This window comes from Carya illinoinensis, chromosome 9 (genome assembly GCF_018687715.1).
Source record: "Carya illinoinensis cultivar Pawnee chromosome 9, C.illinoinensisPawnee_v1, whole genome shotgun sequence".
Lineage (NCBI taxonomy): Eukaryota > Viridiplantae > Streptophyta > Magnoliopsida > Fagales > Juglandaceae > Carya > Carya illinoinensis.
In genome coordinates this window covers 43,468,614-43,480,550 of record NC_056760.1, presented here as the reverse complement: position 1 = coordinate 43,480,550, position 11,937 = coordinate 43,468,614, and the positions used below count along the sequence as shown (strand labels likewise).

The following is an 11,937-nucleotide window of genomic DNA, read 5'->3' as shown; positions in this document are numbered from 1 at the left end:
TCTAGTCTATTTTAAGGGTTAAGGAGGCGGGAGGCCTCCGTTGGGTTTGTTTCCTGGTGCTTATTTAATCTGTAATAAGGCTTACGGTGAAGGCTTTTCTGTTGCCTACATGTTTGTCCGGTTGTGCTTTGAGGATGGCTAGTCAGTTGCACTTTGGAGCTGTTTGTTGCTTACCGCAGGCTGGAGGCAGTTACGGGTAGCAGGATAGTAGGGGACAAAGTGGGCAGACAATAGATGGGCTTTCGGCGTGGGCAATCGGTGTGGATAGCATAGTTTTTTCTTATTAGGGTGTATCAAGTTGTTTTTACTTTTTGTTTTGTCTGTTAGATTTTAAATAAAATATTTGAAATAGGCAATTCCCTTTTCTCTTGGAGGATAAGGGTAGTTTAGTCCCTATCCTTTTTTGGAGGATAAGGGTGAAAAATCCCCCTCCTCTTTTGGAGGGTAGGGGTGATATGAGTTGTATTTTCTTGTAGACAAGTCGAGATGGATATCTCTATTTTTATAGAGTCTCGCATCTCAGAAAGGTTGTGTCATTAGAGAGTTCTTTTGAAGTTTTTAAATAATGTCCGGCACAATGAAAGTTGTATACGGGGAAGCGTATAACAGATGAGTAGTTTGACTTGTAATCAGGGTTTATACCTGAACTTAGTGGTCACAACTGTAACTTCCTTCATTCATGAATTGAATTGAAGTCTATTTCAAATATATATATATATATATATATATATATATATATATATATTTTAAATATTAAATACTCAAATGATAATATCGATCAACATTACATCCCATCCAAATTAACATAGGCATAAATCTATGTTAGATTGTAAGTTGACCCATTTACGAATATTATCTTAACAGATTAACATGACTTAACCTAAACTTATTTATATCAAGTCCAAACTTAGTTACTTCGTATCCATTCGTTTGATCTCCTACCATGAAATAATGAGAATCCATTGTAATTAATTTTGTTTTAAACATAGTATGGCCGGTCAAGAATCAATAGGCGTTATTCGAAGAATAGAATGAAAAAAGCAGCGTTGATGAGATGATCTTTTACAATGAATTGTCAAACAAATAAAAGAAAAAAACAAGTGTACTTATGAAGACCTTTCACAAAAGAATGTTTGGAGGAGACGAAATCTTAACCAGCCAATGTTGTTGCTGTTGTGGACGAACGTATAATGTGTGTGGTGGAAATTATGGTGTCATCCGTTAAAATTTGATCCAAACCGGCAGCCCATCTTCGGAGGATCCTCAAAAGCGTAGCCGCTTTTCTTCTGGCTCTAGGTGTTCCACTTTGCATTAATTCCCATATCCCTCTCTCGATCCCCGGCGTCGACGCAAGCTCCGACACCAACTCTGCACCACCTTTTCGCGTGATTGTGACGAGAGTTGCCGCCGCACTTTCTTGGGCTCTCTCCGATCCCTCTCTTAACACTACGGTTAATTTTTTAATGGCGATATACGACGCCGCAATAGCTACAAAGCCGCCCCTCTTTACCACCGACTCCAATATAGTCACCGCCTCCTCTGATAATTGATCCATCAATTCAACGGTCATCCGCACTACCCCTCCTTCCAGTAACCTCCCAACGGCCTCCCTGTCTGCCGCCAAATTCAGAATTGCTGCCAAAGCGTCCCTCTTGGAACTATGGGGCCCTACCTCGGCTAACTCCAGCAATCCCTTGATGACACGTGTCTTCTTTGCGAGTCTCCTTCTATGTATTTGTACACCTGCAAGGCTGAATATCGTGGCCGCTGCATTCCCTTTCGCCTCCCACGTAGCGCCAGAGCGTAGCACCTCGATGATGCCGTGCAAGGCTCCGTCAGTCTCCATGATCCTCGTCTTGTTTGCCTCCAAGATGGAAAGGTTGAGGATCGTCGTCACGGCGTTAACTTGGAGATTCGGGTGTTCCGAACCCACATCCGAGCCAAGGTAACGTACAAGCATAGGGATAGCTCCTGCTTCGGCAATGCAGGCCCGGCTATCAGAGTCTGTCTTGGCAAGTACACGAAGCTCGTAAACGACGCCGTTGGCAGCGTCCATTGACTGAGAGACCGACAATTTGTTAATCAAAAACGTTGCCGTCATCCGCGTAGCTTCCAACGCCGCTTTATTCGTTGTAACGCCGTTGACTTTCACACTAACCGCCGTAATTTCAAACGGTATCTTCTGTTCGCGGCACCACATTGCTATAAGATTCTTCAAAGCTAGGTTTGGAATAAGGTCCGTGTGCACCAGGTTCTGACCTGTCTTTGGACACGTGGCATGTCCCGATTCGATCCACATCTTGATTGACTCCCTATCGTATGTCTGTCCCGTTGCCACGACTACCGGGTCCCGCATCAGTTCCAGGCTGATCGGGCACCTGAAATCCGCAGGTACAATTGCCTCCGATGGCGTTTCCCGGCTCGGGGTGTCCGAATTTGGAGTCGAAGCTCCGAAAAGAACACACTTGGCGTAGCGAACGAGTCCAATCAAGGCGATTATTACCTCGGATTTGGATTTCTCGTTGCCCTGGTTCTGGACCTCGTCTTCGAGATTCTCTATTTCCTCTCTGCAACTCGAAGCGTCCCGAAGCCCTAGCCTAGCGAAGATCTCCGCGAGCTCGGAATGATCTGGCACGATTTCCCTCTTGATCCGTTCGAGCATGGCCAACACCTCGAGCCTGAGCTCGTCGTCTCTCGGATCGACAACGCCATTAACTTTGGTTTGGGAATTGAGCTGGTTTCTGATCAAAACGATTAGCTCTGCAACATCGTGGTTCAAGTTAATCTCTTGCAAGGGGAAAATATCGAGCAGAGTGGACAACTCTCTGGTGAGCTCGTGGAAACAGTTGGCCACCGACTCGATCTGCATGAGGAGCCACATCTTGCTACCGTTGGAGTAGTCCTCGATGAGGGCCTTGACTCTCTGCAAAAGCACGTGCATTTCTTCGAAGCATAGGATGGCAGATGGAGAGAGAGCGGGGATGGGATTGCAGAGAAGAAGCTCCTCGAAAAGCACGGCGAGGAGCTTGGATTTGCGGATGAGGGAAACGGAATGGCGCTTGAGAAGGAATTGGAAAGGTGTGAGGGACGAAATTTCTTGGGTGAAAAGGAGAAGAGATTGGATAAGGTTCCGGTCGGAGAGTTTTGGGGATATGAAGGAAGCGGCCGATATTGGTCGCCGTTTTCTAGGCGGAAAAGCTTGGGGCGGAGATACGGCCATGAAGGATCAAAGGAAGAAACTTTGAGGGCCCAAGAGATTGAATATGATCTGGAAGAGAAGAGATAATTTGTGGGGATGGAAGAAAGCTGTGATCTGAGAGCAGAGGTGAAAAGAACAAAGTTGTTTGTCTGAGAAACAAATCTGGACTATGGAGAAATAAAATGAAAAGGGGGTGGGTTATAGATGGGAGATGGGAAAGAATTAAGATTGGTTGGTTTTTGACTCTTTATGATTTAGCTGGTTTTCGGAGGCCTGCCGTTTTGGAACGTACGTAAATACATATGGTGATGCAAGTGCTGATCAGGTCGACAACATCAAGATGGCTGTGTCAACAGCCGGCGCCGGCAGGAGAATAAAAATCAATTATTTGAATTTCTCTCCATATTCATTTATTTTATATATATATATATATTTGTTGATTAGATGAGTATATATTTAACTGGTACAATCGGTCAGACTCTATTATTATAACCTAATTAGAAAGAGAATATGCAGATTAACTGGTATGCACTTATACGGTGACCAAATATTTTTTGCTTTGTTTTTCTTTTCCCAAAATAAAAATAAAAATAAAAAATAAAAAATTGTTGGTACATTAGGTAAGAGTTGTTATGAGTTGGCTCATTATGGTCGTCATCCGCATGCCAATTTAAATATCATATGCATTATGTGCTGTTTCCGTCTTTCTTGTACATTTTCATCTGCCCTTACGTTTCCTGTCATACTTTTCTTTTAAGTAATCATTTCTTTTTCCTTTCTCCTTTAACCTTTGTATTGGCCCCAAATGTCAGTCTCTAGTTTAATGTCAGTTTTGGGTTTAATTTTTATTAATTTGAGTAAAAGTCATCTCTAATGGACTAGTCAAAATTCTATAACTTTAATTTTGAACTGTAATAATTATATTTCTTTTTTTAAAAATTTGGTCAGTTATTATTTATATCTAAAATAATATTTTATTCTAAAAATATTTCCAAATATATTTATTGAATAATTAAGTTGAAAAAAAAAATTGTTGAAAAATAACAATTTAAAGTAAAAATTAAATTATTAATTAATATATAGTGTATTTGCAAAATGTAAAAAATAAAAATAAAAAATTATTATTAAAATATATAATATTATATTATTATTTTAACTTTATAATAAATAATTCAACATGGATTAACATCTCTATTGGTTTTGACTTTAACCAAAAGCTCAACTTTCAGTCAAATTTAATCGGACTTAGTAAATATGCCTCTTGGAATGATCAATTTTTGGGAAAAATATTTATTTTAAATAATAATAAATAGCAATAATAATAAACCATATGGCATATGGTAATATTTATTACGGATTAAGCAAAATCATGACGTGCAGTGAGGACAATGTTTAGGATCATTTACGGGGTAGTGCTACCACGAAATATGGTAATCAAGTCATTGACACGATGCTTCAAAGAAACAACTATGAAAATTCATGTCATTATACTGATAATTTAATATTTTTTCATAGACCATCAAATTTTAAAATCAAACTTAGTTAATGATTGATGTTAAACGTAGAACTTTTATGAAAATAAAATATTAATATTTGAGTAATGATACCATCACAAATATATTTAATAAAATTAAACGTATGTAATACGTTAAATTTAATTTATAATAAAAATAATTTTATAACTTGACATATAATATTAAACCAATTTTTATAGTTAAAGCTCATGATTTCTACAAAGTATTATATCATAAATGAGTTTGGGTATAAGGAGTTACGTGCATGCGTGCTGCATGTGGTGTGACTAGTTTTGAAAGCGACGCAATTTCATTCAGTTGGCGGATTAGGAAAAGGCTAACGTCAAGAATAACAACAACGCGCAGTTGCTTAGTTGTAAGATATTCAGATAATCATTGTTTTCTTGTCCGCTCTTCGCTGAATCATTCAACGTTTGCTTTCCTCGGCATTGTGTAATATATGATATACGAAAAAAGTGAGAGAGAAAGAAAAAGCAATAACGCGTTGGAGACATTAAAAAGAAGGGGTGGGGTTGCCATCTGAATCATGAATATACATGCTATGCAATATGGAAATACGACTTTCGGTGGAGGCAGCAGCGGCAGCAACTAGCACAGTGAGATAGATGGATTTTACTCGTTTTCCCGCACATCTTTTACTTTTATCTTTTTTATTTTCGTTTATGTATTTCTTCCTTCGTCGACTTTTCTTGAACTTTGATAAATAAGAGGAGGAGTTGACCTTAATTTTTGCTATATATTTGCTGATCAATACATAAACTCGTGATGTATATGATCAGATTGACCTTGGACTTTAGGGGATGAGATAATACTGCCACGTCTATAGCATATCTCTGCATATATATATATGCATTATGCAGTGCTTTCAGTAGTTGGTATAGCGATAAACACTGCACTTCTTAATCAATTACATCATGCATGCATTGTTTTCTATATATCATCAAACTCATCATACTGATCTCCAATTACTTACTTGTATAATTCTGAGTACTGATTGCTCCAGATGAAGCTCACTATATCTTTATATATATAAAGTGGCTATCTAACGGAATTTTATTGATTTAACGGTTTTTGTTGTTTTACCGTTAAAACTAACGTCGTTAGTTACATGAATAAATTAAAGTGACTCTCTCTCTTCTTAAAAATTCTTATTTTTTTAATCTCTCTCCCAAATCACTTATGAATAAATTCATAGTTATTAAAATTTATGTAGCCTATAACCCATGTATTAATGATCATTTATTTAGGAGGTATATTAGATATTTATATAGATATATATATCTATATAAATTATATAAATATATATTCTATATTCTATTATATATATGATATTTTATATAAATTATAATTTATATAAGTGATTTAAAATTTCTATTCATTCCTTATATAAATAAAGAGAAATGTAAAATAATTAAGTTTAAATCTATTTACCAACTACATTTACAAATACAATTATCCAATAAAATATTATTTATTTATCAATTTAAATTCATTATGAAACATTAAAATCAAATAATAATATCTTATAAAAATTATATCACAAAAAAAAATAATCGTTTTATTAAATTAAGAAAACGTGCTCTACACGTTGCTTTACTGTTAACGATTTATCTCCTGTGCTGCACAGTTTTGATTCAAGGTTCGTTTTTTCAATTCTAAATGCTTTAAAACTGATTTAAGTTTATCTTACTATTTGATGTTAGAAATTATATTTTTTTTTTTCTAAAAACATTACATTATTAATCAAAATTTTTTTCTTAATAAAAATAATATTAATTCTTAAAAATAATATTTTTATACATTGGGCGAACGTCCCTCGGACGTTGCCAAACTACTAGTATATATATATATATATATAATGCATGGCTTTTTCTTTTTCTTTTTCTTTTTCTTTTTTGTCATGTTATAAATACTTATGCAACAAATGCATTCAAACATTAATTGTCATGTCAAAGACTCAAATACGTACGCAAATAAGTACGGTGAAAAAACTAATAAAATCAAGCATTATATATAATTTGCTGGCCAGAAAAATAGAAATATAATTAATTAGGGGCCTAAAAATTATTGGGATTAATGTCTTTCCCCAGGAAAATAAGTGGAGCTAGCTGAGTCAGCTGACCCCATTATTTGGGTTCTAGGGTTTAAGTACGTACCCCGCCTGCAATATGAAACAACACGTTGGCGGCTGGGGTGAATGGTACTGGGTCGCCGTTTTATCTTTGAAATGAATAAATATTGATCACGTGTTATAACTATTTGACGAAATGGTCTATCTGAACCAAAATATGGAAATTTCTCGAAGTTTTGTCTAATTGTCCACAATTTGAGGGATTGTAAGGAGGAATGCTTCTGCAAAGCATTCGAGATCGATCATCGATGTGTTTATAAAATTTCACTCTAAATATTATATTATTAGATTAAAATAATAAAATATGAATAAAAATCATAAAAATTAATGTGTATTTTTTAATTGTATTTTTTTTTTTTTAATAACAAGTCAATCATTTATTCATATCAAAAAGTTCTTACAAATAGAATTTTTATCAAGCCAAATAGTTTGACTTACAAAAGAAGGACATGAATCCTACCACATTACAATGTCTTCAACTTCTCTTGCATATCTTGCCAATTGATGGACAGCACCATTACCCAAGCGATGAACATGATCAAGTCTTGCTTCTTCAAACCCATCCATAAGCTTTCGAATATCTTGTAAAATAAAATCAAATTATGTTATAAACTCAGAATTTTCACTAAGAGTTGACAAGAATCAAAGAATAAGATTCTAATAAGATTTTTGGAACACCCCATTGAGCACACACCTGTAGTCCTCGCAACAAAGCAATAGCTTCAATAAATTTAACTGAGGAAACCCCACTTTCCACCTTACTAACAGCTACTATAACATCCTCATTATGATCTCTCGAAATAACCCCAACCCCAGTAGAAAAAGTATCACTAAAAGTAGCTCCATCAACATTTAATTTCAAACAGCCCGTTGGAGGGGGATTCCAATACACAACATTATTGATCCTTTTATCAAAAACAAAAAACACCTGCACCTTATTATACTCTTGCTGTAACGACATAGAACTATTAACAGCAATAGTAATATTTAGGGATACATCTTCATAAAGAAACTTGTTCCTCCTATTCCATAGTCCCCAAGCAACTACCAAAAAAGTGGCCAACAAATCATTAGAACCTCTATCACGAGCCAAATTTGCCAACTCCCAAAAAGAGAGAGCAGAATCGACCTCACCTAATTTAGGACAATAATTCATCCACACTTGTCACACATCACTGAAATAAAATAAGGCATGAGCAATTTCTTCAACACAATTAGTACAACTAACACAAGTATCATCCTCAAGCACATGTTTGGTTTTTAGATTCTTGAAAGTTGGGAGTTTTTCATGACAAGCCCTCCATGCAAAGATCTTAATTTTTTAGGGATTTTTAGATGCCACAAACATCTCTAAAAAATTGATTCCATCCTCTCCCTTGAGTGCTGCCCCAGATCATTAGATAAACTCTACTGTAGCATTCAGTAAGCACTCTTGACTGAATAAATTCTATTTTCTCATGAACCCAAAACAAAGAATCTTCAGCATTAACAGAAACATTAAGCTGCAAAATTTTTTGAACCACATTTGGATTGAATAGAGCTCTTAAAGTTGTATATTCCACTAACCCATATGCTCATCAATTAAATAATGAACTTTTAAATCTTCATCAAACTCTAAATTATTGAGAGGCAAAATATAATCAGGAATCCATGGGTCTATAAAGACATTAACAGATTTACCATTCTTCACTCTCCACCTACAACCTCTCTTCAAATCTCTGAGAGCTTCCCAAATACCCTTCCACACATATGATGAATTAAATCTTATTTTTGTTTCAAACAAACTTGTATTAGGGAAATATTTATCTTTAAAAATACGCTGCACTAGGAAACCCTCATTCCTTAGAAGTCGCCAACCTTGTTTAGCTAAAAGAGCTAGATTAAAAAGATGTAAATCTTTAAAACCCATTCCTCCTCTAAATTTTGAATTACTTAGCTTCTCCCAACTTACCCAATGAATTTTATTCCCCTGCCCCTAGTTTTCTCACCAAAACTTGGACATCATCATCTCTAACTTTTTACAAAAAGACTTTGGGAACAAGAAACAGCTAATAACATACGTAGGGATAGACATTGCTACTGTCTTAATGAAGACCTCTCTTCCTCTTTGTGATAATAATTTACTTTTCCACGACTGCAATTTCTGCCAAACTCTACTTTTGATACTAGAGAAAGCTTGTTTTTTTTATCTACCAACTAAATGTGGTAGACCCAATACTTTTCATATTGTTGTGTATGACTACCTCCCCAAAGTTGCATAATATCATCCTTCAATTCATCGCTAACATTCCTACTAAAAATCATAGAAGTCTTTTCTTTATTAATATATTGCCCCGAAGCTCTCTCATATTTGTTTAGTAAGATCTGGATCTTTTCATTGGTGGCAACATCAGCTTGACAAAATATAAGACTATCATTCGCAAACAACAATTAATTCACTCTAGGGGCACATCTACAAATCTGAACACCTTTAACACCTTCCCTACTAGCAAAATTTTTAAACAACGAGATTAGGCCTTCAGTACATAAGAGGAACAGATAAGGAGATAATGGATCTCTTTGTCTGATTCCTCTACTTGGAATTATAGGACCTTTGGGGTTGCCATTAACTAATACTGAAAAGGAAATTGTTCTCACACATTTCATAACCAAACTTATAAAATTACGAGTAAAACCAAGTGATTCCATAATTTTCTCCAAAAATGCCCACTCTACCCTATCACAAGTTTTGCTCATGTCTAGTTTAAGAGACATAAAGCCTTTATTCCCATATCTCTTCATTCTCAAAAAATGCAAAGTCTCATAAGCAATAAGTACATTATCAAAAAAATTTCTACTCGGAACAAAAGCACATTGAGTATTAGGCAAGATCTTTTTAAGTCTATTTGCAATGACTTTTGATAGAATCTTATAAAACACATTACAAATACTAATCGGTCTAAAATGTGTCACTTTTGAAGGAGATGTTTTTTTAAGAATAAAAGTAATGAAAATATGATTCAATTCGCTAGGAAATTCCCCAAAATTCAGAGCTAACAGCAAAGCATCAGTAACAGATTTACTAATCACATGCCAATACTTCTGGAAGAAAATAGGAGACATACCATCTAGTCCGGGTGCTTTCGAGGGGTGCATTTGTTTGAGTGCATCCTCCACTTCCTTGGCCACAAAAGGTTTTGAGAGCTCTACATTCATATCAGTAGTTACTTTCATGTCAATACTCAATAACACCTCCGTCATCTCCACTTGGTCAGCTACTGAAAAAATATTCTGAAAATAATCAGTGATTAAAATATCCATCTGAGCCCCATTCTTCAAATTCCAGAGTCATCCTTTGGCTGAACAATAGTATTCTTCCTTCTTCAAGCTGAAAGCCTTTGAATGGAAATACTTAGAATTACAATCCCCCTCCCTGAGCCACTGAAACACGAGACCGCTGTTTCCACTTGGAATTACTTAGAATTGAGTTTCTATTTACTTTGAAATACTCTTAAGCAAATTTTTATATTTAATTTTAGAGTCTATAAAAAAGCAAGTCAAACCTTAGTCAAATTCAAATGAGAACTTTCAAGTAGGCAAGACGTTAGAACAACCTAAGAACTTTCAATGAGTGTAGGACACTTAAATAAGGATAATGATGAAATTTGAGAGTAATTTAGATCAAGAAAAAAAATTACAAAAAAAAAAAAAAACTACAAGAAGCCCTAGTTCGAAATGTGCTAAGAAACAGCTTGAACATATTTTAGTATTTAGATCATAACATTCCACTCATATATTCAATTGATGTTTTTCTTGATTCGTTAGAAAGTTATCTTAAAGGTAGATACTAATTTTTCTCTAATAAAGATTTCTAAATTCTAATTACTAAAGTACGTACGTGGCTACCAAGCTGAGTTCTAAAAGTTTGGCCATTTTTTATGCGAAAATTATGAAAATATTAAGATTTCTTTTTTTATCCTATATAAGCATATCATTGGCATGAAATTGAGGAGGGGGAGATGATAGATGGCTCAGTAACGAAGACAACAAGAAAAAAAAATACTCTTTTATTTTTTAGTTCTTCTATGGAGAACTAAATCTTGGATAAAGCCTAGGGTGGGGATTGATTGGTCAAAATACTTTAACTTTATTTCAATTCATAGATTAAGTTTTATTATTTAAGATTCTAGGATTGAATTCTCTATTTGTTTTAAATTTTTATAAGTTTGAGACAATATTATTGAATCTTGTTATGGTTTTTCGTAAGCTATAGGATTATGAGCATATGATTGTGATTTAAACAGTTATTTTTCATGTAATTGATGTGATCTTTTGCTATACTATTATTTGTGAATATAGTGTTGTCTCTAGGTCTAATATTTATTTTTATATATGAAAATTGTAGTTTGTAAAGAGGGAAATAGATTCTAAAATTAAATTTGAGAAAGTAGATAAGCATAATGTCATATCTTCCAATTAGAAATTTGGTACTATAATTCTTATTTGTGTATATAGTTTGAATTAAAAAAGTCAGAATATTAGATCTAGTTGATTAAAGCCCGAAGCTTTATTTACCTTTTTATTCGTATTCTAATCTCATTTTAATTACATACTGTAGGTAGAATTTTTATATTCTCGTCGCACTATTTTTTAATCTTTTTCCTTAAAAATATAATCTCAAGAGATCATGAAGGTTGAAGCTGTGTTTTAAATTAAAATCCAGAAAACGTAAGAATTCAGTTACCCAGACGGACCTAGTGGCTTTAAAACTTTGGACTTTGATTACTAGATCTCTCGAATTAATTAACTGCTCAAATTTAAGAATATCTTTTTCCATTCGATCTACTATATATATATATATATACACGTTTCTGTTTTAAAACACTTGAAGAGATTGAGATGAGAATGACTCGAATACTTCAAGGTCTTAATTGGCTTATTAATTGATACTTCTATTTTTTTTTAATAAATAATACAGATACAGAAGTTGTAAACATATGAAAAAATCCAGCTGAGATCCCTTCCCCGCGACGTCCTCCACCGATTCCTCCTTTTGTTGTTTTTTCTGGACATATATATATTCCTCCTAGGTG

At 34.5% G+C, this 11,937-nt stretch overlaps 1 protein-coding gene across 1 annotated transcript; it reads right to left on the bottom strand.

The window, feature by feature from the left end:
* Positions 1-1,018: 1,018 nt before the first annotated feature.
* On the bottom strand, positions 1,019-3,574 carry LOC122276603 (U-box domain-containing protein 16). The gene has a single exon (XM_043086450.1). It carries the CDS (start codon positions 3,218-3,220, stop codon positions 1,151-1,153), a length of 2,070 nt encoding a protein of 689 aa, XP_042942384.1. The 5' UTR covers positions 3,221-3,574; the 3' UTR covers positions 1,019-1,150.
* Between the last annotated feature and the right edge of the window lie 8,363 nt (positions 3,575-11,937).